This window comes from Zootoca vivipara, chromosome 3, assembly GCF_965207765.1.
Source record: "Zootoca vivipara chromosome 3, rZooViv2.hap1.1, whole genome shotgun sequence".
NCBI lineage: Eukaryota > Metazoa > Chordata > Lepidosauria > Squamata > Lacertidae > Zootoca > Zootoca vivipara.
The window spans coordinates 719,484-746,793 of NC_142586.1; the positions used below are offsets into that span (position 1 = coordinate 719,484).

At 44.8% G+C, this 27,310-nt stretch overlaps 1 protein-coding gene across 6 annotated transcripts in view; it reads left to right on the top strand.

The window, feature by feature from the left end:
* PKHD1 (PKHD1 ciliary IPT domain containing fibrocystin/polyductin) overlaps window positions 1-27,310 on the top strand; it is a 261,509-nt gene that overhangs the window by 174,354 nt on the left and 59,845 nt on the right. For all 6 annotated transcript variants that reach the window (XM_088665480.1, XM_035110412.3, XM_060272303.2 and 3 more), the window contains 7 exons: window positions 577-690; window positions 1,400-1,487; window positions 3,111-3,265; window positions 4,156-4,302; window positions 5,737-6,618; window positions 8,017-8,185; window positions 10,709-10,866. In XM_088665480.1, the coding sequence (XP_088521606.1) occupies window positions 577-690; window positions 1,400-1,487; window positions 3,111-3,265; window positions 4,156-4,302; window positions 5,737-6,618; window positions 8,017-8,185; window positions 10,709-10,866 (1,713 nt within the window). The remainder of the gene's footprint in view (window positions 1-576; window positions 691-1,399; window positions 1,488-3,110; window positions 3,266-4,155; window positions 4,303-5,736; window positions 6,619-8,016; window positions 8,186-10,708; window positions 10,867-27,310) is intronic.

Genomic DNA, 27,310 nt, shown 5'->3' on the forward strand with positions numbered 1-27,310 from the left:
TGATGGAAGAGGCATTTCTCCTCCTTTGTCTGTGCCGCTTCTTGCTTTTCTCCCTCCCCAAAGCGGAACAGGACGTTGGCCAAACTCAGCCCAGCCCAGCAACAAAGCCGTTGCATGAGATCCGGAGGGCTGTGAGAAAGGAGGTGATTTGGAACTTGGCTCCTGGGGACCCAGGTTCTAATTTTTGGGAAAGGGAGGGGGGCGCCGGAGGGACCTTTGCACCACAGCGCTGGATGTGCTTAAGATGGCCCTGGCTGTACCTCAGAAGTTATTGCCTGTTGCTTTCACCTAGTTTACCTATTTTTACCCGTTGCTCCTACAAATGTTATAATGGCCTTGTTTGCACAATACAGTAAGCCAAACAATGGCATACTTGGACTTCACAAGCAAGTTTGGGGATTTACTTGTTACAATTTTATTTTCCTTGCCTTTTAGCAACTGATGTCTATGTTAATGATAACATTTTTGTCAAAGTTTTTAGATTTATTCCAAGCCACTTGAGATGATTTCTTTTATAGAAAAGTATGCTAAAAATAAAAATCAATCAATAATGGCCATGCATTTTTCCCCTGCCAGGTACTTTGCAGCATCCATTAGAAAGAGGAAGAGAGGTGCAAATTCTGCTTCGTGCATCTGAGAGAGTTTATTGTGATCGATTACACGGCTTCAGTGCTGATCCTGGAACCATTGGTATGGTTAAGTAACATATTTTGAGTTCTTTAAGGTGCATAGGAAAAAGAAGCCATGGTGCTATTCAGTGTTCTTTTTCTAGAAAAAGAGGTGCTGGGACTCGACATGGATGCCTCCCTTGTTCTCTTATAAAGGCAATGGCTCCCACATGAGATGTGCTGGAACTGAGTTCAGCTGGAAAAAAGGGCCCTGGTGCTATTTAGTTTGCAACTGGTCAGGAATCTTTGTAATGACCCTACATGCTTTGCTTCCACCTGTCTGTGTTTCCTTTATTCCCGGGCTGTCCAACCAGAGCTCAACTCTGGTATCTCCCTCTTAAGAAAGCTCAACAACTTCGGCCATCCTCCCCTTGGTGAAGCCTCCCCAACAACTCTGGTCAATCCAATGGGTAGATCACTGCCAGTTTATTTATAGTGGGAGTAGATTGCAGTCTCTCGGAAGTTGGACACCCCTGGGCTTATTCTAAGTGACAGAACCCTGTATCACCCAAGCCCTGCCCTACCATTAGGCAGATCTTGATAAGGACCAAGCCCATGGAGCCAGACATGTTCCCCACCCCTGGTGTATATCAAGGCTTTTTTTATCTCTGTTTTGCAATGGCACTTTATGTGGCAAGAGTGGAAATCCCTGCTTAGTGTGCACCAGGCCTTGTAGCCATTGAAAAGGGGGCTCTTTGGATCCCAGCATGGTTTTCTCTTCCCCTTTCAAGGTGTTTATGGGAAGCTGCAGATACATAGTGCTTATACCCAGAACTCTTGGACATACCTTGGAAGAGATGCTGCTCCTGGCAATGAAAGGTAAGGGGGGGGGTTCTTTTTGTCCCCATGCCTTAGGTGATGAAGTGGCTGATGACTGCAGACAGGATCTTTTTCAGTTACAACACCTTATCCTTTGGGTGAATTTGTTTCTTGTAGGCTACAGCAGGCATCCCCAAACTGCGGCCCTCCAGATGTTTTGACCTACAACTCCCATGATCCCTAGCTAACAGGACCAGTGGTCAGGGAAGATGGGAATTGTAGTCCAAAACATCTGGAGGGCTGAAGTTTGGGGATGCCTGGGTTACAGAATCAAAGCCAGTAAGGGATCTTGTAGTGAAAGTGATAAGCATGTAGATTTGTCTACTGTATATGATTTTGCTGTTTCCTGGTCTGGCCGCATGGGTGATGCTAGACAACTGGGTTGATGTTCGCTGTCACCCTGAAATGACTGCGCACATGGACTGATGGCACCACTTTTTCTGCAATACAGTTGCTAAAGAGAAGTGCTTGCGGACCCACTTGCTACCCCCCCCCCCAACCCTGCTGGGTGAAAGGCAATCCCAGCCACAGATGTAAACAAACTGCACAATACAACATTCTGGGATTTTAAATTGGCCACTACTTTTATGGATTGCAGGCATAGCTGCCAAGTTATCCCTTTTTTTAAGGGAAATTCCATTATGCTGAATAGGCTTCCTCGCGAGAAAAGCGAAAACTTGGCAGCTACGATTGCAGGTGTAGGTAAGCTTATATCTCCAGGCAGTGGACCAGAGTGAAGACTTCGGTCCGCCCCCAGACTCCGCCCCTAACCTGCTCATGATTGGGCAGTTCCAAATTGAGGATGGCGGGCTTTCGTGCCATCCCTTGTGGCCAGCCAGCGGAATTCCACAACAGCCAGCCGCCAATAGGAGAGCGTTTCACCCCAGGGAGCCGGGGTGTGTGTGTGATCACGAAGGGCCACAACTGCTGCCTACCCTGGGACCAGGTGAGCAGCCATTTTCCTACCTTCTAATCATATTTGGAAAATATGCTCACCTTTTAGTAATTTTCAGGTTTATTTGATGGGGGGCGGGGCAAAAGTATTCTAAAGTGCAACCATGTGACTAGAGGTAAGCATTGCTTTCAGTGACATTATCTGATCAACCCTAATATTTGATCATTTTTCTTTTGTTATATATCCTATATAGATTTTCTTCAGTTTCCTCCATTCCTGGGCGTTTGCTGGTATTTGAGGGGTGATTTTGTTTCTTTTGATCAGGCAATTGACAACTGTGGCAATGATGTTTTAGCAGTTTAATGGGTCACCATAGTTTGAGTATGTTATTTACTGATGTTATGATTATGGGTTTTGTTTGTTATAAGCTGCCAATGGACTTTTTTGTACTACAAACTTGAATAAATCTAAATCTAGGTGTCAATATCTTTTTGCCTTACCATTTTAAACTTTATTTTTTCCCTCAATTGTCCCAGGGGAAAAAAAAGCCTACTAAATTATCTCCTATAGTCTGCCGCATCATTCTTCATATAATATTATTTTGCCACTTATATATCATTTGCTTTAGCATTCTCCTGTTTTTCTAAACCATTTCCCCCCTATAGGGTTTTTTGGTATCATTAAAAAAATGTGTAGGATCTTCACATTAATTCTGCAGAGGTTTTTAGGATTATGGTACAAGACGAATTGGACTGGCATTCTGGGGACAATATTGTTATCAGTTCGTCTTCCTATGAAGCCCATCAGGCTGAAATACTCACTTTGGAAGAAGTCAACCGTCGTAGCCTTAGAATCCGTGAACGTCTACTCCACAGACACACAGGTATGCAAACTCTTAACCGTGGCTCCGTGTGTTGGCTGTTTTATCCTGGCACATTAACTAGCTTTTATTTTGTATCATGGTTCCTTAGGAATAGCCAGAAAGGGTGGAAATTCCATATGTTGAAGTCACAGATCATACCTGCTGGCCCTGCCCTGTCAGATTATTATTATTATTATTATTATTATTATTATTATTATTATTAAATTGAATTTCTCTACTGGCCTTCATCTGACGATCACAGGGTGGTATACAATGTATAAAAAATAAAACTACATAACATAGAGTGATCCTTCCTCATATGCATAGCTGCCAAGTTTTCCCTTTTCTCGCGAGGAAGCCTATTCAGCATAAGGGAATTTCCCTTAAAAAAAAGGGAGAACTTGGCAGCTATGCTCATATGGTATATGGGGATGGAAGTGGGGGTGGATATGGAGCAGGGGCTGCAGACAGAGTTCACTGAGTTTTCCACATCCTTCCAGAGTGATCTAAACAATATTTTTGTGCTAAACTGACAGCATCAATGCTTGTCCAATTATTGGACTTGAAGCCCTAGACATAATGCTCCCAAGTTATTTTGGAAAATGTCTCCTTTTCCTGTTTCATTTTCTCTGGGATGTGATTAGTCCAACTGGTGCTGTTTGCCCTACTGCTTCATATGAAAACCTGAGAAATCTCCCAGTTAGTTCAGTATTTAGTGAATTCTGACAGATAACCCCCTTCTCTAATTCTGCTGGTGAGGGAGCAGTCTTCCAAGTTTCTTGCTGGTCACCCAGTAGGAGAACCCAGAGTGAAAAGGACATTGTTGTTCTGATTTTTGAAGGGGAGACATTTGAATGGCCAAAACTGACCTGCTTTTACCTTCATGTTTCCTTCTACCATGTCATGTATAGGACAATCCCACAGATTAGAAAATGGACAATGGATTCCTCTGGCTGCAGAGATTGGCCTTCTCACAAGAAATATACAAATTAAATCTGACATGGATTGTGCTGGGGGGATCTTAGTGGGACACCATGCCAGTGGAGCCCAGGATGCAGGTACTCAAATACTCATAACTGTTTTGTTCAAATTTCTCAGCTAGCGCAGCTGAGAGCCTTCCCATGCATTTCGAGGTCTGCAGCCACTGTGCCTCCTATTATGATGGTGTGTATATGGGACAACACAGATTATGCACATTTGTTTGTACCTTTAATTGTACATAAAATGGGGGAAACTCCATAGCTATTTTCTACCCTGCGCTGAAGTGGCATTCTGCCGCACTGGGGAGTGCATATGTAAAGAAATATTTTGAATGACAGAGCACTTGCTGAGGGATAGCAAGGTTATAGTTTATTACAGGAAACACAATGAAGACTCTTGTGCTGTTTGGAGATTGGGGCTTCAAGACGAAATGGGCTGAAAAGCCGCCATAAACATGTTGGGTGAGAGTGCTGTTTCCTCAGCTCTTCACAATGGCCAGTGTCATTTTGACAGGAGTCTGGAAGTAGTTGTAATATGGCATATGGGGTTTGGTGCCTGCTACTCAAAAATTCCACTGGAACTGCCTAAAGCAATTTTTCAATGCGCTTTCTCAGATATTGCAGTGTCATCTGGGCCAAAGCAAACAAGATGAATTTTAACAAGGAGAAATGTAAAGTACTACACTTGGGCAAAAAAAATGAAAGGCACAAATACAGGATGGGTGACACCTGGCTTGAGAGCAGTACATGTGAACAGTGTGATGCAGCAGCTAAAAAAGCCAATGCAATTCTGGGCTGCCTCAATAGGAGTATAGCATCTAGATCAAGGGAAGTAATAGTACCACTGTATTCTGCTCTGGTCAGACCTCACCTGGAGTATTGTGTCCAGTTCTGGGCACCACAGTTCAAGAAGGATACTGACAAGCTGGAACAGGTCCAGAGGAGGGCAACCAAAATGGTCAAAGGCCTGAAAACAATGCCTTATGAGGAACGGCTTAGGGAGCTGGGTATGTTTAGCCTGGAGAAGAGAAGGTTAAGGGGTGATATGATAGCCATGTTCAAATACAGAAAAGGATGTCATATAGAGGAGGGAGAAAGGTTGTTTTCTGCTGCTCCAGAGAAGTGGACACGGAGCAATGGATTCAAACTACAAGAAAGAAGATTCCACCTAAACATTAGGAAGACCTTCCTGACAGTAAGAGCTGTTCGGCAGTGGAATTTGCTACCAAGGAGTGTGGTGGAGTCTCCTTCTTTGGAGAGGCTTGACAGGCATATGTCAAGAATGCTTTGATGGTGTTTCCTGCTCGGCAGAGGGTTGGACTGGATGGCCCTTGTGGTCTCTTCCAACTCTATGATTCTATGATTCTATCTTCAGGAATATGGGTCTAGAGCTTTATGTTGTTTTAAAAAATCCAGCGGAATATTCATTATCAATGTGATTTGTATCTTCTCTGGGTTTAATGGTTACAAAAGAGAAACTAGTTTAATGCTCTGTCTTTTTCTGTGTTCTAGGTATCCTCCAGCTTTCTAATGTTGAAATTTTGGGCTGTGGATCTTCACTGTCTCCAGCCATTGGCATCAGGAATGCATCCCATGAATCTTTCATAATCTCCTCCAGCGTTCACCAAAGCTGTGGAGCTGGCATTCAGGCGCTTGCAAGCAGTGGACTCCTATTACATGGCAACGTGGTATTTGGAACCGTTGGTCATGGCATACATTTGGAAGGCCAAAATCATACCCTTACCGGGAATCTTGTTATTCTGAGCAAACAGCCGGGGCAATCAGTACACTGGGTGACTGGCATCAAAACAAATGCTGTAGATGGTGCCCGCCTACAGAACAATGTTGTAGCCGGATCAGAACGGATAGCCTTTCATATCAAAGGGCAAGAATGTTCCTTACCTGAGACCCTTTGCACTGACAATGTGGCTCATTCAAGCCTTCACGGGATACATTTATACAGAGGAGATGGCTTTCCAAACTGCACCAAAATCACAGGCTTTCTGTCCTACAAGAACTATGACTATGGGATCATGTTTCATCTTAAAGGAAACATAGTGTTAGAGAAAGTGATGCTAGTGGACAATGTTGTGGGTCTCCTGCCAGTGCTTTACAGCCCACCTGGTGATCTGCAGTCCCACCTGGAAAGGCTGTCAGTCATACTACGAGACTCTGTCCTTGTGGCCACAAGCTCTTCCTTTGATTGCATCAAGGACAGAATCCAACCTCTTGCAGCTGACTTGACAAGTACTGACCGAGCTCCACGTAATCCTTGGAGGGGTCGAGTTGGGATACTGTGGCCTTCTTTCACCTCTGATCATAGCTGGTGGCCTGATAGCCCATGGCATAAAATGAGAAATTATTCCGTAGTGCTGGGAATCATGAAGTTACAAGGTTGGTGTTACATTTTTGTGAGCTTTTGGGGTCCTGCATTAATCAGCTCTGTAAAGAGGACTAGTATTTTATTTTATTTTCAAATGTCAAAGACTCTAATGGTTTTTATTTCTGGAAACTGATAAAATTAGCAGCAAATTTAAGACGGGGTGAATGGCTTAATTTTTTTCCCAGCGAAACCAACTAACCAATGAAACACCTCAGTATGTTGTGGCGCCTTAAATATTAGCATGTATATTGCTTAAGCTTTTGTGGGCTAGGACTGCGGTCCTCTGCTCTCTTTCCTAAGGCCAATAACTTTCATTGAACAGTACAACCTTCTTCTAAATAAACATGCACAGGCTCATAAGTAAAGCCTATTGCTTTGGATGCATGATGATACAACACTATATATTTACGGACAACTGAGGAATACCTGAAAAAGTTACAAAATTAGTTATTTTGCTAAATGTTTTCTTCTGAAAAGCAAAAATGGAAATTGTGAGAAATTTTTAAGCAGAACATTGAGGCATTGACCCAGCTAAGCTTATGCATACCAAGTTCTACTGAAAGCGATGATATTTAAGTTAGGTTTCAGTGGATATTAGGCATATATCTAACTTTAGATGAACAGGGTCTACAAGTATTAGCACTTTGCAGGGGGAGGACGGAAAATTGTCAGCTCTTATGCAAATTAATTTCAGTCAAAACTGAAATTCTAACTCATAGCCACTGATTTTAAAAGAATATATCAAAGTAGGTGGAAAAATCATTATGGCATTTATTTGGCGGGAAGTCACAAACTGCTCACAAACTGTACTATTTAATTAACAGTTACATCTAGGGTCTGCAATTGATATCACTGTGCCTTAATAGATACTGTGCTGTGTTTCAGAAACAATAGTTTCCGAGACCAGAGCTGATTATGTTTCCTTTGTCTAATTGTAATGTACATTACTGTACATTATCCAAATTCAATTCAGGCTTTGAATTTCAATAATTTCGAAGCCTCTCATCCTGGACCCCCTGAAAGTCAAAATGTCTAACCCAAGCTCCCTCATGTGCAAAGGTCATAGAGGGATCAGGCTGGGTGTTCCAAAAAAACAACAAAAACAAAACACAAATTTTAGGCAGGAGTTTGAGCCAATACAATGTGCTTCGCCAGGTAGATTTACTGCCCCCTCTGTTCAGATGCTATAATTATTTCTCTGCAATGCCCCCCCCCCCTTTTTTTGTACCACTGCCCCGGATATTATCTTCCCCTCTTACTCTTTTAAAGTCTCTATCGATGTTTCTGGCGACTAGAGTATACCATAGACCAGTAACCCATCAATGCAGCTTGTCAAATCCCTTGTGTTGTAGCCTTGGATGATCTGACTTCTGAGCCTTTCCCACAACTCTGCTTTCCTCCATTGTCAGATGTCATCTTTGCTGGCTTTAGGAGAACTTGCTACAGTGACGACAGAGACATCTGCATCATGACGAATCCTGACGGTGCAGGCATTCTGCACCTGGTCACATCCGAAAGGGCAAGCATGCTCCATGTCAGTGAACAAAATGTGTTCTATTTCCACCCACTGCAAAATAGGTAAGGGGGCCATCGCTTTCAGGTAACCTGCCTGAGGCTTCTTGTCAAGCATTGGGTGCTTCTTTTCATCTAGACCGGGGTGAAGAACTTGTAGCTCTCCAGGCATTTGTTTATGACAAAAATATACTGCTTAATATAATAAAAATCTCTGTAAAAACAATAAAAATAGAACTTTCAATGTTTTTTTCCTGAAAACTCTTCGTGACGGACACGACTAAACGACTAAACAACAACAACAAAAGTTGTTTTTGTTATTACATTTTAAACTAGTTTTCAGAAAAACAACAACAACCCCTTCATGTATCAATGCCGTGGCGAAGGGGCTTGAATAACTCAGAGAAGCTATGAGCTATGCCATGCAGGGCCACCCAAGATGGACAGGTCATAGTGGAGAGTTTTGACAAAACCTGGAGAAGGAACTGGCAAGCCACTCCAGTATTCCTGCCAAGAAAACTCCATGGACAAAGACAACAGGCATATAACAAAAACAACTGTATATCACAAATAAAACTGACATTTTATGTCGCTGAACTGCAGTTTCAGTGATCCTGGATCATTGGCTGTTCTGGCTGGGGCTAATGGGAGTTGAAATCCAAAAACATGTGGGGGTCCACGGGTTCCCCAAGCCTAACCTAGAGATTTCCACAGCAGAAATATAAATTCACTGGAAGGTCTTTTTGGCTTCCTGTGCAAAGCATCTTGGAAAATGTCATTTAGTGAAGGGTGGACATATTTCATTGTTAGAGGTTCTCTAGCTCCTTTAGCAAAGTCAGAGAGTCTGGGATTCTCTGTTTAGGAGCCTTGGCTTGTTTCTAGTACAGTGGAACCTTGGTTTATGCCTACCTCCTTTTACGAAAACCTCTGTTTACAAATGCCGTGGACCCGGAAGTGTTTACATCCGGGTTCCACGGTGTCGGATGCATAGATGCGATCTGCGCAGCTTGTGCATGTGCAGAAGAGATCTGTGCAGCGTGTGCGTGCACAGAAGTGCTCTATCAGTGCTTCGCGCATGCGCAGAAGCGTGCCTTCGGCGAGCGAACGCCTCCGTGGAACGGATTGTGTTCGCAAACCGAGGTACCACTGTATAGTCATACCTTGGAAGTCGAACGGAATCTGTTCTGGAAGTCCGTTTGACTTCCAAAACGTTCAAAAACCAAATTCCTGCTCCTACAGCCAATTGGAAGTCGCGGAAGCCCCTTCGGACATTCAGCTTCCAAAAATAGTTTGCAAACAGGAACAGTCACTTCCGAGTTTGCAACGTTTGGGAGCCAAAACGTTTGGGAACTAAGCTGTTCGACTTCCAAGGTATGACTGTACATGCAATGCCTTTTACATTGACTGCTCTGCTTATAACGAGTTTGAGTTTATACCTCAGGAATGGCAGGAAAAGGCCAAGTTAGAGATCCAGACCAAAACATACCCAAGATCAAGGCACATACTCTGTAATTTCCAAAGAAAATAAATTTAGGCTACTGGTTAGGTTTGGGTGTAATGCTAAATCATGACTTAATGCTGCATGAATGAACTGCAGTGAGCTTGAGGAAACCTTTGATTCCACTTTTGGCAAATCAGAGCTTCCCATTTCTGCTGAACCAGGCATTGTGGTTCAGCAACGTAGGAAGTGCAAAACACAAGGCTTACTTCAGTTTAGACAAGCTGTGATTCAGGGGCAAGGATCACCATGGCTTCACCACTTAAGCTGAGTAACCTCTTGAGAAATCCTCCTGTTTAAAGCATTTTACCTCAAACCAGCTCTCATCTGATTTGAAAGTGGAAGCCATGGGAAAGTTGTATACATTTCAGGCAGGTCTTTTGCATGTACAGGTGACAGCTTCAGTGAATTGGAGCTCAGTGCAGGGAAGCAAAACTCATAATGGGCATCAGGTAAATTCATCCCCTGCCGCTCCCCTCTGGTCTGGACAGCAAAGTAAGAATGTGACTTGAAATGTAGTGCGGAAGAAACTCCCTCGCTTTGTTTCAAGCTGCGAATGTCTCCATAGCCTGAAAGTAAATGCTGCAAGAATCTTCCTCCCAGCTGTGTCTGTGCATCAGACAGCGGGAGCAAGGAGCATGCCGGAATGGCTTATTCATGTAGCTCTAAACCATGTCTGAATGAGGCCACTGTTAACCCACTTGTGACTCCAATTTTGTTTTGTATTGTTCTGGGTCTGAGTAAAAATATATGTGAATATATATGAAATGATGATTATCTCTGCATGATTCTAGATTCATACTTCATTTAATACATCTTTTTCAAATCTGAACTCTTGAAACTTTCATGTTACTAGCTAGAAATATTGCTGAGCTTCAGGTTCACACATAGGCAGAAGACAAACACGAAAACTTAAACAACTGGCGAAGCAGTAGTGCGGTAGCATCCATTTGTATACCATTTGTTGTCTGTTTCCATTACTTTCATGCTACCCGCTGTTTAAACTATGTGCCTGTCAATAATGGGAAAATTCTTTGAGTTGAGTTCACGGTGGTTTTCTCTCAACTATATTTGTTTGTTTTGTTTGTCAGAGAAAATGAATCAAATGAATCATGTGTTGCTGTGATCTGTGGGAGCTCAGGAAAAGCTCTTTTCAAAGATTTGGATGGAAGTGCCTTGAGACTGAATCCACCTGTGTCTGTCTTCCCCAAATCAGAGTTTGAAACAGAACAACCGTGTTTGGATGCTGGTAAGTTGCGTGCAAGAACCACACAGTAAGGCTGAGAAGTCTGGTAAGTCGCAAGAGACATAAGGCAGCCCAGTTCCACGTTGGCCGTCTGAAGGCGGCTGCTTCTGAACTTCTATTTTGTGCTGGTATAAGAAAGATCGGTTGCCAGCGTTTAAGACCTGTTTTGCCCAATATTGGGCTTCTTCAGTGGTATCTTCTTCTTTAGTGAAAGTACAGTTTCTTATTTAGGCTTAGGCCACAGAGTTTTCTTGTTAGGCCACCTTATTCTACTCTAACTAAGAATATAATGGAGCCACCTGGAGCCACCTGGAATGAACAGAGCCACCTGGAATGAACAGAGACATAGGATTCTTATCTCATTATACATGATCAAGCTTTCCTTAGCACCTCAACCCTTGCTTTTCCCCCGCAAGACCAATTACAGTCATTAACAGTCGTTAACAGTCACCTACTGGTTTACCACTCCTATCAGCCCATCACCCATTCCCATCACCCCCACCCCCCACCTTCTGAATATACATAAGGGTCTGGTTTCTTCTGTTTCAGTGTATCTGATGAAGTGTGCATGCACACGAAAGCTCATACCAAAATTAAAACTTAGTTGGTCTTTAAGGTGCTACTGAAGGAATTTTTTATTTTGTAAGAATATAAAGAATACAAGATGTTGAATTTGAAAAATTAACAAGAAAACACTGGGGATTAAGCCTAAATAAGAAACTGTACGTTCACTAAAGAAGAAGATACCACTGAAGAAGCCCAATATTGGGCGAAACAGGTCTTAAACGCCGGCAACCTGTCTGTTGCGACGTTGCTGATCCACCTTGTATCGCCTGTACTTTGTGTTTACCTTATTTCCTGTTAATACATTAAGACTTTGGTTTTTTCTGTGCCTTCGTGTTCTGCCTGTGCTGTATCACATTTGAAATTTGCACGTTTTGGCAGCATTGGCCCATTGTTTCGGCTTCGGTATAAGAAATATAGCTGCATGACAATAAAAGCATTTAGAGTCACGTTCTTAGGGATACCACGACTTCCAGTTGTGTGTGTCTTGTCGGCCCTTGTTTCAGGGCAAGTAAATTAATTCAGCATAACCTTTATGTGCATTAATGGCAGCGTGGTCCATGTTTATTCTTCAGCAGAGCAGGGTAATTTTATTCACTTTTCACAAGTGCTCTGAAATCCCTAATGTGAGATGCTTTCTAAACAATTGACCTAATAAGATTTCGCTTGAATCCCACAGAGGAGAAAATGCTAGGCCCCCCGGCGTAACACCCTGCTCAAACCTTTTAAAGCAAACTGCCTGTTTAAAAAGAACCATTCTGTTACACAGCCGTGTGCTGCAAGTGCATGCAGTGAGCCTCTGTTCTCGTCCTGATTAAGACTCTGTTCTGTGATTCCAAATAAACTCCTTAATTACAATTAGCATCTCTTGAGCATGCTGCTGCTGCTGGCAGCCATTTTAACAGAAAAGTTGCATCGTTTATGACTTCTGCAGGATGGGAGCTCGATGCAAGGGACGGTAATTAATCCCATTTTCCATCCTGCCTTAGAAATTGATTAAGCACAAAGAGAACTTTAATCTTTAAACAAAATGTCTAATCTTTAAACAAAATGTCTAATGTCTTACCCGGTAAAAGGCATTTCTCTAAGGATCCGTGTCTTTGGCTGCTTAGAGGGCTGATTAATTCACAGTTTTGGTACAGACATGCTTCTCCCCGCTGCCTTCTGTGACCTGATTATGGATCACAAACCAATGTCAGAGCCACAGTGTGACCACTGTGGCCTTTGAAACCAGGTTAATTGTTCTGTGTGCTCATGAATGCATTGCAATAAAGATTGTTTGGTGGGCAGTAGTTTACAAATGTCAGGGAACCACAGTCTGTATGACAGGAAGTTTTTCCATAGGACTTACCTTATAAGTGACATCACAAGAAAGGGATAGGCAGGTGCCCCTTAGCTTGTTTTGGGGGTGAATCTATTACTATTGTCATTGGAGAAAAGGTAAAAATAAAAGAGGTTGGGTTTGTGTTCCCCACCTGAAAATTCTAAATTGACCTGTAAATTCTGCCTATATCTTTTTAAATATATTGTGTCAGAGGTGCTGATGTGGCTACTCTAGAGTAACGACTCCTCGCAGCATAGTCCTTTTAGACTTTTATTAAGTGCTGATTATTTACAGTGCTCAGAGCGATCTATATACATGCTTACGGTGAGGTATCAGTACCTCCGAATGGAGATTGGCGCGTTTTCTTCCAGCAAAGAAGCTTTGGGAGACCCAGCCTCTTCCCCCTACGTTTTCGGCGCAATTCCGGAGTTGGGGGAATTGGCCTTCCCCCCGGGCTCCCCCCTTCCTGTCCCACCTGGGTCATGGGCTCCGCAACCTTGCCTGAGCCTCGGACACCACTTCCTGATTCTCCGCTGGAGGCAGAGCTCTCCCTGCTCTCCCCAGCGCTTGGGGATGGGCTGGAACTTAAGATGGGAGGGACTTCCCGGTATCCCTTGTCCCTCACATATTGTCTAATCATTTTCATCAGACCCTTAATGTTTATTTGTGTGTGTGTGTCCAAATCATGGACACACATCACAACTTCCTAACTTGAGTGCCCTATATGCAAAGGACCTTTGGTAGTTCTTCCCATCCTCTATTTTCTTGATGTTTTTAACTTACGATGAGGCCAAAGTTTTCATCTTTGAAAACTCAGTGTTGTTGACTTCCGGTCAATCGCGCTGCCATTTCGGTTGGGGTTTTGCTCATCGGAGCGAAACCCGTCGCGTCAAAGGCTGGGTACACCACTCCAGCGCAGCGGGTCCCCTTAGAAATCCCAAATCAAGCTTTTTGGGAACGTGGGCGTCCGGCTAGCATGATTGCGGCTCCCCCCTCCCCAGAAAAGGCTCTATTTTCAGCCCCCAAGAGTGAGGGGGTCAGAGCTGCAATGCAAACGGATCTATCACTTCCTTTGACAGCGCGAAGCTGCAGCAGTGATTGGCATCAGAGATCGATACTTCTAAAGGACATTTACTAAAGGATGGTACTGTGAATACTTTGAGTTATTGGATTCAATTTGAAGAGAATTTGGCCACAGGAAAGGGATTTTTAAAAAACGGAAGCTGGTCCCTTCCCACTGATTGTTATAGAATGCAAGGACATATACCTTCAGCCAGAAAAATAGTGCAAGAAGTTAAACATCCAAAGGCAGGACTGAAATCCTCCCCCCAGAAGCAGGGGAAGGGGGGAAGGAAATTTATATTGATTTATATCTTTGTGAAATTTGAGGATTTGGATTGAGAAAGTGACATCGTTTGTCATAGCTGCATAAGAAAACGGTGACAGTTTAAAAACGAAGGAGACATTCCACTTTTGCTTTTCTATTCAGAGACACTGAATGCATCCCCACATCCTGTTTTTCCTCTGTGGTGACCTTCAAGTCAGGATGGCAGCCACAATAACAGATGGTCAATATGCGGACATAATGAAACTGATGCAAGAAAATAAGCAGGAATTGAAAATATCTATTTCTGAAGTTAAAAAACTGAAGTTAAAAAGGCTTCAAAGTGAACTTTGAAGAAAAAAATGGATATAGAAGAAAAACAGCAAGAAATGGACAATGGAAGGGAGGACGCAGAGGTCAAAAAAGTTGATGACTGTTTCAAAAACTTTAAAGTGAACTTTGAAGAAAAAATGGTTTTAGAAGAAAATCAGCAAAAACTGCAAATGAAAGACTGTGCTTTCAATGAAGAAAGAAGAGTGTATTTTCAGTTGAGAAGAAAAGAAGAATGGGCAAGGGAAATAGGAAGGGGAGCTGTCAGGAGTGGGCTGGAAAGAATAGAGGTTTGGCAGGGGAGGTGGCGGTGGGGGGAGAATAGGAATGAGGGGGAGGGGAGATGTTGGAGAATGGGAGTGGGGTGAATTTTGTGGATAATAATGTGTCAATTGGGAGAAAGCAATTTGTAGTTATGAAGAGGGTGGATAAAATTGGAAATAGTCTGAAGAGAATTTAATTATGTATATTAAAATGTGGTGAATATGAAAGAAATTTGGAAGAAATGTATAGGCTAAAGGAAGAAAACATTTTAAGATTGTGTAAATGAAAAGGAAAAATAGGTAATGAATTAGAATCGATTAATTGTGGTATTAGGGAATAATGGAGTTACCCTGTGCCCCAATTCTTCACCCCTTGTCTTGGACCTTCTGGTGGCAGGGTGTGTGTGTGTGCTGGGATGAGGGGTGGGGTGGGGCTTCAATAAGAAAAAGGACTGCCTTCTCCTCCGTCCTACTATACTACTACTATACCTGAGGATCCCTTGGTGGCAGGGGGATCTTTGGGAAGGGGGTGGGGGCAGTATAATAAATGTAAGAAAAATTGAGTTAAGGATTGGAAAATTATGAGAAAGGGAATTGCTAAAGAAGCTTATAAATTGAAAGGGGGGAAAGAGGAAGTCTACAAGATAATGATTTGAAAAATTTATATTTTAAAATTTCTTTTTTCTTTTTTGATTTTCTCTATTCTTTATTCTTTTGTTCTATGTATGTATTTGTTGGTGTATTTTTGGATGTTTATTGTATGTTTATTTGCTTAATTTTTAATATTGTATGTTTATTTGCTTAATTATGTTTTAAAAATCCAATAAAAAAATTAGTACTGAAAACTCAGTGTTGTTGCTATGGACTAGTATTTTCCCGATCAGGCAGTTCAAATGTGTTGTGGGATGGGGGGTTATTGGTTTGTCATTGTTGTTATTTTTACTATGTACTTTGTGGGTTTTCGATTGTAATTTTATCTTGTAAACTGCCCTGAGATCTACGAATGAAGGGCAGAATACAAATTTAATAAATAATAATAATAATAGATCCTCCTTTTGATTATTTTTATGTATCTAGCCCACATATTGGGCATTGATTTTATTACCTGTTTTTTTAATCCCAAAGTGAATTTCCTTTTCTGATAACCGCTCTGAACAATAGTCCCATCTTTCCCAGCATTGGAATCCTTCCCTTTCCCTGCTACCCAGTGTTTTTTTTTTCTGGGGGGATGCAGGGGGACGCATACCCCTAAACATGTTGTGAATCTAAGTTTGATCTCATTGAGGGGCAGTATTTCAATATGAATAGGAAAATGAGAGTACCCCTAAACATTTTTTTTTATGAAAAAAGCACTGCTGCTACCATTGCTCTAGCTTTGATTCAGCACTGGTAGCTTGAGAACGGTAAAAACATACTGCAGGAGGGTGGCAAGAGTAGGTACATGGACATCTAGTTCTGCAGAAACAATACAGTGGTACCTCTACTTACGAATAACTCTACTTACGAATGGAGCTCCGTCCGCCATCTTGGATGCGGTTTAGATAGGATTTTTTCTACTCACGAATTTTTAGATTGGGTTGCTTCGACTTACAATTTTTTTCTCCCAATGCATTCCTATGGGATTCGACTTACAAATTTTTCGACTTACAAATGTGCATTCGGAACGCATTAAATTCGTAAGTAGAGGTACCACTGTATCTAAATTTTAGACCTCTTTTAAGGCAAATTGAAATTACAAGGATTCATCTGCAGTACATAATCCAGTTCATAAACTGAGAAATGGAACCAGTGGTGACCTAAAGGTTTAGCAAGCACTTTTGCATTTGGTGAACACTTTTGAAACCATTGCCAAAGGAATATCTTGTAAAAACATGTTTCTTATAAAGTGAGAGGCAAACCACAGGAAAGCTATGGTTTATGATTCTCAGTTTAGAATTAGTAAATTAAAGCATAAGGCTTTTTGCAGGTTAATGGGTATTACCGTGTCCTTGCTGATATCACTTGTGTGCAGGCTTAAAGAATAATTGCATTTCCCTTAAATTTCCCAGGCATATCTGTAACCCAAGCAAACTGCTGAGTGTTAGTGTGCAGTGCTTTACACATAAGTGCTGTGTTTTGCAACAATTAATTTTGCAGAGGAAGCAGCCTGTTTAAAGATGCCTGAAGCGCTCACTGAAATGTGCGTTGTTTTTCAAGGCCACCAGACACACAGTTGGCTAGGTTGGCTAATAAACAAAGCAACAATGCAAAAGCCGTAGCCTTGTAGAAGGGGGATGAGGAGTAAAATGAATAATGCTTACCTGCCAGAGGTGGGTGAAGACAGTAATTGTTTAGCCTGCAGCAGATCTCTGCAAGGGTTAAAAATGACAGATATTTGTGGAAGAGAGCTAAGATTGTTTGGTTTGAAGCTTTCAGCAATACACAGACTGTTATTTACCGGACTTGGTCGATTTACTTCTTAATGCAATAATGACCTGTGAAATGAAACGTGAGCTAGACAATTGTTCCTCATTGTTTCCAGTAAAACATTCTTTCATACCCCATTAAACCACCATTAATTCCGTATGAAAGAGAGGCAATCGCAAGCACACAGATCTTGGGTTTTCTTTCTTTATCACAAATGTCCTTTTCTTGGCTGTAGCCTATGTTCTTCTAAGACTGTCATGTTTTACCCTAGGAAAAATGGCATGCATATAAAACAAGTTCAAATAATCTGTATTAACGGAGATGTGTGTACCGTACATTGCAGTTTTGCCTCACTTGAACCAGTCAGGATTTGCTACACGCTACGGCTCAGTATTAATTTATATACAGTATTAACGAATACATATTAAGAGGCAATTATTGGGAAGATGTTGATGTGATCATGATGGTGATAATAGTGATATGCTCTTGGAGTGGGCTTTACACCTGAATGTGTTCACTGGGGGCAGCTGTGGCCAGGAGTCCCTTTATCCAGTTTCGGCTGAGGGTTCGGCTGCAATCCTTTCTGAGGCAGTCAGACCTCAGAACTAAGAACACAGATCTGAGTTATGCCCAGGTTGGATTGTTACAATGCCCTCTCCATGCGTCTATCTTTGAAGAGTCTTTAGAAACTTCAGTTGGTTTAGAATGAAGCTGCAATATCATGTTTCTCCTCTCCTGAAACTGCTGCAGTGGCTGCCAATTTGTTTCTGGATTTGGTGATGACTTTTAAAGCCCGAAATAGCTTGGCTCAGGAGTCACATCCACCTGCACAGCCAGCCGATCCCCCAGAATCAGGAGGAGATGCTCTTCCCTGAAGGCGCAATCGCAGACAATTCTAGGGGGTGGGGAGTGTGAGGCATCTAAAGATGATTGATAAAGATGATGATTTTACTGTATGGGTTTATGGTTTTATATTGTAAACAGCTATTATATATTTCAGGCATGTCCAACAGGTAGATCGTGATCTAGTGGTAGATCACTGGACGTCTGTGGTAGATCACTGGCTCCCCCCCCCCAAAGAAGCTCAGCAACTTTGGCTCCCCTAAAAAAGCTCTACAACTTTGCCCTGAAGTCCCCCAAACAGGGCTTTCCTTCCTTAAAAAAAGCTCAACCTTGACCTGAACCCCCCAAAACATGGATGGCTTTCCTTCCTAAAAAAAACTCAATGACCTTGACCTGAACCCCATAGATCACTGCCAGTTTTTAACTCTGTGAGCAGGTTGCAGTCTCTTGGAAGTTGGCCACCCTTGATATATTTCAATGATACAGAAGTATTTAAATATTTTTATAAGAAAAGATAAGCTGTCTTCAAATATCTGAAGAGCTGTCATGTGGGTGATGGAGCAAGCTTGTTTTTCTGCTTCTCCAGAGGGCAGGACTAGAACCTGAGCCAATGGATTCAAATTAGAAGCAAGGAGATCCCGATTAAGCATTAGGAAGAACTTTCTGACAGTAAGAGCTTTTTAACAGTGGAACAGACTCTCTTGGAAGGTGGTGGACCTTCATTCACTGGATGCTTTTAAGCAGAGGTTGGGTGGCCATCTGTCAGAGATTATTTAGCTGTGATTCAGTTGGACTAGAACTAGATGGTCCTTGGGGACCTTTCCAACTCAGCAATTCTATGATTCTATGATTCTCTTCTCTGTGTCCTAACCCACAGAAGCACTGTTGCATTGGGAAAGAGAGAGACTCTGGAGCACTTGTCCTGTAAAGTATGGTTGCCCCCCCCATTGCTGCCTTTTGCCAGGCTTTTGCCATGTGAGGCAGGTATTCAGTAGAATTGGGATTTCCCCCTCCCCTCCCCTCGCATGTGCCCTGCACCTTCCACAAATCTGCTCGAGAGGGTTGGGGAACCTCTAGAACAGATGTAGGGATTGCATGGAGGGAAGGTGATACCGGTAATGTTTTGTTGTACAAGCAGAAATCCTTGCATTAACAGAACAATTGCCTTAAAACATTCCACCCAATGTTTTTATACAGTGGTACCTCTACTTATGAATAACTCTACTTACGAATGTTTCTGCTTACGAATGGAGCTCCATCTGCCATTTTGGATGCGGTTTAGATAGGATTTTTTCTACTTACGAATTTTTAGATAGGGTTGCTTTTACTTACGATTTTTTCTCCCAATGCATTCCTATGGGATTCGATTTACAAATTTTTTCGACTTACAAATGTGTGTTTGGAACGCATTAAATTCGTTACGTAGGGGTACCACTGTACAGCTAATCTGGTTTTCTCAACTGACTCTTTCCCTCATTGGTTATTTTATGCTGCTTTAAGTTTTAATTTAAAAAAAGTTGTACAGCATCCTGAGAGACAGATATATTTCTGAAGCTATGGTCCTCACCTGATAGTGAAGTAGGTTTTCCTCTCATCCCATATGTATAATTTATATGTCCCATGTTCACCCTTCTCCAGAATGGCACCAAACTGCTGGGAAGACACCATGTTTTCTAGGCATGAAGTGATACCCTAGGCAAGTACCTGAAATGGAAGAAAGGTAACACTCACTCTGGCCACAAATGCTGTTTTGTGGGATCTGATTGAAGATGTTGTATTGCGGGTGAGGCTTTCTTGTCCCTTCACATGAATGTGGCTTATCCTACAAAGGTCAAGTCACTTGCATCTCTTGTTCTTTGTGCGCTCCTTATGTCCTTGGGATACAGAGATGTGAATTTCTCATTTATGAGAATTTGGTTGCCAGTCCTCGCATTGCGTACAGTCAGTGAAACTTTTTCTGTTTTGTTTTATATGGGTGTTGCCAAAAGGAACCCAAAGATAGATATCAATTTAAGCCTTAAATAATGTACTCTGAATCGAATCAACAGCTTGTGACTGGGGCTTTATTCTCTCTCTCAGCTAATCACTACTGACCACAATAAGCTGGAGGCAAGAAAATAAAGTGCAAGGATAAAGAAAGGGAAATCGGTTTTATTGTTCTTGTCGTGAGATTTTAGAGAAACATAGCATGGAAAAAAATGTCAGCAAAAATCATGACCCAAATCTCTTTATAAAAGAAATGAGTTCATAAAAGGTACAAAGAACTTGGAACTGCCTGCAGGCTGTTACATGTAGCGGGTAAGTTTCTTAGTAATTAAAATGCACACAAGCCCAGTAAGCAAGTATATGTTTGAAGCCTGAGAAACGGCTGTGCCATGATCCTTTTATTTTCTAGGATGCTATTTTCTATCATCAGCCTGTCTGATCCATGAAGCAATGGAAAGGCAGTTTAGAACTGAAAATTGTGTTATTTTTTGTGCAGTCTAATTTCATGATTACTTCAATATCAACATCAATAGAACTGCGCAGAGTAAGTGTGCTGTTATTTTTGTTAATTGAGTGAAGTCTACCTTTAACTGTGGTCTTGGAGCTCTGTTCTGAAGTCCTCTCTCCATACTTAGCCAGCAAACCATTTTCCAGGGGGTTTCACATGCCCAGCATTTAAATACTTGATGAAAATGATACGTTGGAACAAGGTTAAGGCTGTCCTCTTTCCCTGCCATCAGGAAGTGCCAACAAGACTTTGATAAGAAATCTGAGAACATATAAAAGCCACTGTTGAGCTTGCATGTAAGTACAAAGTGATGCACATTGGGGATCAAAAATCCCTAACCATGTATTTCTGTATCACACACACAAATGCAGCAGCAGAGCATGTTTCCATGTGCCTGGGGTGCATACATGCGTGCGCACCAAGGATAGGAGCCTGACAGACAGCTCGGTAGTAATGCTTCTGAACCTGGCAGATACAAAGCAAAAGAAGTGGAAGTGAGTGACAGTAAAATCTTACCAATCCTACCTGAAACTTGTGGAAGATAAGAGGAAAGTAGGTGAAATGTACTCGGAGTCGAGAGTGAATTTCATGCTCTTTATTCAGCTCATAGTCATCAAGGAGAAGAGGAGAAGAAGAATGGCTCTTTTCCCAAAACCATCTGCTTATATACATTATTTACACAATGGGCCTTGCGTGATTGGCTACTTCAGGGCTACACCTGTGGGCCAATTATATTGTGGATTGACTTCTGCCTGCAGCCTGATTGGCTGCTCCTACAGGCCAATCAGGTAGCAGATTCACTTCTGCCCGCCGCCTGATTGGCTGCTCCAGCAGGCCAATCAGGTTGCGGATTCACTTCCACCTGGAGTTGGATTGGGTAGCTCCCGCTGTTTCTGAATCCTATTGTTCTAGGATTCAGCTCAGTACATAACACCCCTCCCCTCTAAGTTCCAGTCCTGCCCGGGAAGTTGCATTCGTAGTCCCCAAGGTCTGCTGGCCGCCTCCGTGTGCGTTGTGGCCTGGGGTGTTCCTTGGTCAGGGGTTCTGGTTCTGGCTCGTGTTCCGAGGCTGCTGGCTGTGCCGGGGCTGTCTGGTCTGGCGCCACTGAACCACTAGGTTGTGGCTCTGGTTCCGGTGTCCTTCCAGCCTCGGGGCGCCCCTCTGTGCCTACTGCTTCTGCTTCTGCTTCCCCTGCCCACCCCTCTCGCTCTACAGGCCTCACTGCCCTGCTGTCCCCTTGGGACCCCTCTGTCCCGCTCTCCTCCCGGGTTCCTCCTGGGAATCGTCGCCGTAGCTGGTCGCAGTGGCGGCGCCAACATTGCCCCCCTTCCGTTAGTACCTCGTACGACACGGGACCGGTCACCTTGGTGACTGTGGCGGGTACCCATGCTGGGCCTGCCCCAAAATTCTTTGCGTACACTGCGTCCTGGGCCACAAATGTCCGGGGGTTCCTGCCTTTCCCCACCACTACCTCATCCTGAGCTCTGTCGGGGTGAAGTCGGTCCAGTCTAGTTGCAAGGCGCCGGCCCATTAGTAGTTCAGCTGGGCTCCGGCCCGTCGTTGTGCTTGGGGTGCTGTGCTGTGCTAGAAGAAATGCAGCAAGGCGGTATTCCCAGTCCCCTTGTGTCATGCGGCGGAGGCTGTCCTTGGTGGTCCGCACCATGCGCTCCGCTTGGCCATTGGTGGCAGGGTGGAATGGTGCTGAGCGGATGTGGCGGATGGCGTTCTGCGCTGTGAAGGTCTGGAACTCCTCTGACGTGAATGCGGTTCCATTGTCCGAGACGAGGGTGTCAGGGAGCCCGTGGGTTGCAAAAAGCTTACGTAGTACCCGGATGGCTGCCGCCGTAGAAGTGGACGGTACCAGTGCGACCTCCAGCCATTTGGTGTAGGAATCCACCACTATGAAGAATGTTTTTCCCTGGAAGGGTCCAGCGAAGTCCACGTGCAAGCGTGACCATGGATGTCGGGCGGACTCCCAGGGCTGGACTGGGGCCCTTGGGGGATCTGGGCGGGATTCTTGGCAGGTCTGGCAGTGTTGGACCCAGGCCTCTATCTCTCTGTCAATCCCCGGCCACCACACATAACTCCTGGCAAGGGCCTTCATCCTCACTACCCCTGGGTGTGTCTCGTGTAGGGCTGTGAGGACCCTTTTGCGGAGGGGCTGGGGAACAACAACCCTGCTTCCCCATAACAGGCACCCCTTGTGGGCCGACAGTTCATGTTTGCGGTTTGTGTAGCCAGCGAATTCTGGCCCGGGGCTGCTGCTGGGCCATCCTCGCCACACCCAGTCCAGGACCCGGGAGATGACCCTATCTTTTGTGGAATGGTGCGCAACTTCTTGTGCCTGAATGGGTCGGTCGGGAAGCAGCTCCAGGGTCATAACCTCTTGCGCAGGCGCTGGGTCGGGGCCTGTTTCTGGTAGTGGTAGCCTGCTGAGGGCGTCTGCGTGGCCCATCGCCTTCCCAGGGCGGTGGATTAGTGCATACTGGTAGCCGGCAAGGAAAATTGACCACCTGAGGACACGTGGAGACAACACTTGGGGGGTCTGCTTCTCGGGGGCAAACAGGCCAAGCAACGGCTTGTGGTCAGTCACTATGGTAAAGGGCCGCCCGTACAAGAAATCATGGAATTTTTTTACGCCCTTCACGATTGCCAGACCCTCCTTGTCAATCTGTGAGTAGTTTCGTTCGGCTGCAGCAAGCGTCTGGGAGAAGTATGCCACCGGCACCTCTCTTCCATCCGGGAGTTGGTGTCCCAGGACAGCGCCGATGCCATAGGGAGAGGCGTCGCATGCCAGCACCACTGGCAGCCTCTCGTCGAAGTGTGCCAAGACCGAGTTTGAGACGAGCAAGTCCTTGACTGCCTGGAATGCGGCCCTTTGTCGCTGGCCCCACACCCAAGGGGCCCTTTTATCTAGGAGTCTGTGTAGGGGCTCCGCTACCGCTGCCTTATGCGGAAGAAAGGCATGGTAAAAGTTCAATAGTCCCAAGAATGACTGAAGTTCGGGCTTGCTCTTGGGCGCTGGGGCCTCACAAATGGCCCGTACCTTGTCACCGGTTGGATGGACCCCTTCTGCGTCCACCTTAAATCCCAGAAAGTCCACCTGCGGCACTCCCAGTAAACACTTTTCCCGCTTCACCTTGAGGCCCGCCGTCTGGAAACGGTGCAGGACGGAGCGGAGGCGGTCCTCAAATTCCTCTGGTGTGGGCCCGGCGATCAGTACATCATCGAAGAAGGGGGTGACGCCAGGAATCCCTTTAAGGAGAGAGTCCATTAGATTCTGGAATATGCCTGGTGCCACGCTAACGCCAAATTGCAGCCGCTTTACTCTGAATGCCCCTCTGTGCGTCACAATCGTCTGAGCCTCTGCTGTGGCTTCGTCCACAGGCAACTGTTGATACGCTTGGGCCAAGTCCAGTTTGCCAAAGATTTTTGACCCAGCCAGGGGGGCGAGGACATGGCTGACCACTGGCACTGGGTATGCATGGGCCGTGAGAGCCTTGTTTATGGTGCATTTGTAGTCTGCACAGATGCGGACCGAACCGTTAGGCTTGACGGGTGTGACAATTGGAGTTTCCCAGGGGGCGTTGGGCACCGGCTCCAGCACTCCTTGCTCCACGAGTCGGTCCAATTCCTCGTCTATGCGGGGTTTCAGGGCGAACGGGACCCGGCGGGCCTTGTGCCTGATGGGTCGTACAGCGGGGTCTAGCTGTAGGGCAATGGGGGGTCCTGTATATCGTCCCAATGCCCCATCGAAAACCCCTGGAAACTCTTTGCATATGGCGTCCACGTCCACTTGTAAGCTAGTGCGGTTCACCCCGGTAACGGCTAGCCCCAGAGGTCCAAACCATGCCAGTCCCAGTAAGCTAACGTAGGGGCCCTTAACTACCAGCAAGTCCAATTGTTGCTTTCGCCCTCGATATTGCACCCTGAAGGTCCCCACCCCCATTGTAGGGACCTTACGTTTCTGGAAGTCCCGGAGGGTGAATGGGGCCGGCCTTAGTTTGGGACCCCCATTAGGGCACAGTTCCCTTAATGTTCGGGCCGAGATTATGGATAGAGTTGAACCCGTGTCCAGCTCCATGCGGCATGGGGCTCCCTCTATCTGTACCTCTATATAAATTTTCTCTGTGCTGGGATGGGGCAACTGGAATACCTGGTAGTCCGTGATCTCCGTCGAGTTGCCTTGGTGCATGGTGCCGTGTGACCTGGGGCTCCTGGGTCGGTCATCTGATGCTTGTCGACGGGTGAGTCGAGCCCGACACACCCGGGCGATGTGTCCCAATTTTCTGCACTGCCTGCACTCTGCGTTGCGGAAACGACAGGTCCTCCTCTCGTGGTTCTCCCCGCAGCTTGCACAGTTCCCTCCTTCTCGTCGAGGCTGCTGTGGTGTGTGTGCTGCTTGAGTGCGCCGCTGTACTCGGTGTACTTCCTCCCTGTCAGATTCGGATTCGTCGGTGAGGTCTTCGTGGTAGACCCTCGGTTGGGATGGCGGGGCCGGTCGTGCCTCTTGCGTTGACCTCTCGGCGGCTTCGGTTGCCAGGGCTTCCTCCAGAGCAATCTGGAACGTGAGGTCTTTTTTGGCGTAGAGGCGTCGTTGCAACATCTCGTCCCTCAGGCCACCGACGAGGCGGTCACGAAGCATGTTCTCCAACTCTGAGAAGTTGCATAGCCGGGCGGCTTGGCGGAGGGAGGTCACAAACCCAGTTATGGTTTCCCCCGGGGCTTGCCGCTTTGCGTAGAAGGCATTTCGGCAAGCTACCGCCGAGGGCTGTGGTGAGAAGTGCTCCTTCAGCCGTTCCATTATTGTTTTGTACGAGACGGTAGCGACATCTCTAGGTGCAAGGAGAGCCCGGGCGATTTCAAACGTCTCCTCTCCACAGACGCTGAAGAATGTCGCCCTCTTCATGGCATCGTTGGTGACTTCTTTCGCTTGCAGGAGGAAGTTGAAACGGGCAGCGTACCCTTCCCAGTCTCCTGATGCTGGTTTGAATGGCGAGAAGCTGCTGTCGGTTGCCATTCTGGGTTCCTTGGGTCCTGGAGCTGAAGCCTGGATGCACGGTGCGATGCAGCGGTGCAGCAGGTGGCGGTGCTGCGGTGCAGTGCGTGGTGGCGGTCAGCTCAGCAGGATCCCATCCTCGTCGCCAGTGAAATGTACTCGGAGTCGAGAGTGAATTTCATGCTCTTTATTCAGCTCATAGTCATCAAGGAGAAGAGGAGAAGAAGAATGGCTCTTTTCCCAAAACCATCTGCTTATATACATTATTTACACAATGGGCCTTGCGTGATTGGCTACTTCAGGGCTACACCTGTGGGCCAATTATATTGTGGATTGACTTCTGCCTGCAGCCTGATTGGCTGCTCCTACAGGCCAATCAGGTAGCAGATTCACTTCTGCCCGCCGCCTGATTGGCTGCTCCAGCAGGCCAATCAGGTTGCGGATTCACTTCCACCTGGAGTTGGATTGGGTAGCTCCCGCTGTTTCTGAATCCTATTGTTCTAGGATTCAGCTCAGTACATAACAGTAGGCAAGACATGGAGTAGGCAAGTAGGAAAGTAGGCAAGACATGGAGTGAGGAACCCCCACAAGTACTGCTAATTTGGGAAAACTTACAGGCATTATCATTTGAATTACTAACATGGGTTTGAGTGGAGCTATGGTTTAAACTTCTTTGAAGGAATTCCATCATGTCACACTTGGGCTTCTGATGGAGGTAGCAATGATCGCTTATGGTCCTTTTAGTGTAAAGGATAGAGTTTGAATAGAGTTTGCTCCTCTGTGCCTGTCTGATGTGAAGCACCCAGTGCTCTGGCATTCAAAGCAGTGGTGGCTAGTATTGTTCAGAGACGTCTAGCACAGGCCAAGCATTACAACAAGGACTGTAGAACATGGAGCTATTTGTGAAAAAAATGGCTACAGGCAAATGGTACTAATGGCTTGAGAAAGTATCCTTTTCTGTGATGAATGTCTCATAAGGCTAGGACCAAGATTGTGGGAGAAAGGGGGAGAAGGAAGCTCTTGTGGGCAGCTCCCTTGTATATCTGCATTTGGAAGTCTTTCATTATTGTTTGCTCTGTTGTCTTCCAAATATTAGCCTTTAATGAAATACACATTTCCTTCATTTATCTTGAACCTATTCCAAGACCAGCAAATACCAGAATTTCAAATGTTATGATAGGATAGGTTCTTTATTGGTTTGTTTTCTTTTCATTCCCTCTGTTTTCACTGTGTCCTTTTTTATTATAAATCCTTATGTTTCCAAATCAAGGAGCCTGACTAATCAGAGAAGCTTCCAACTGAGGTAGACAGCTATTCCTCAGAAATGTCCCCAAGTCCATCCCTTGCAGCCAGCTGTTCTGAAAACAGGAAATTGAGGAAGCCAGGTTCCTCAGAAAGATGGGATGTTTCAGATAAGCTTTTATGCATCCTGCACATACAGTGGAAAAGGATATTGAGGGAAGGGGGAGATAAGAGAATGAGGTTCAAGGCATAGGCTGTGAGTTGCAATGCAGACATATATTAGGACTGAAGCACACTCACACAGTATCATAGGTCCATTCCATCCTGTTCCCATGTTAATCCGTGTTTTTAAATATAAACGCTGCATGAAAAGTTGTATTTAAATGTGTATTTTATCACACGATATAGATTTAAGCCAGAGTTTTCCAACCTTTTTGGACCAGTGGGCACATTTTGAATTTTGAGAGTGCTGTGGGCACCATTCACAAGATGGCTGCAATGAGGACGTGGCATAATGCACTTCAGCTGTGGTGAGGGGCATTGGCATAACACAAAATCAGAGAGGGTGTGGTCATTACTGCTCCCCACCCTTGATAACTTCATGCTTTTACCATGTGAAATCTTCTATGCTTTTCTGGTCCTGATTGTAGAGATAAAT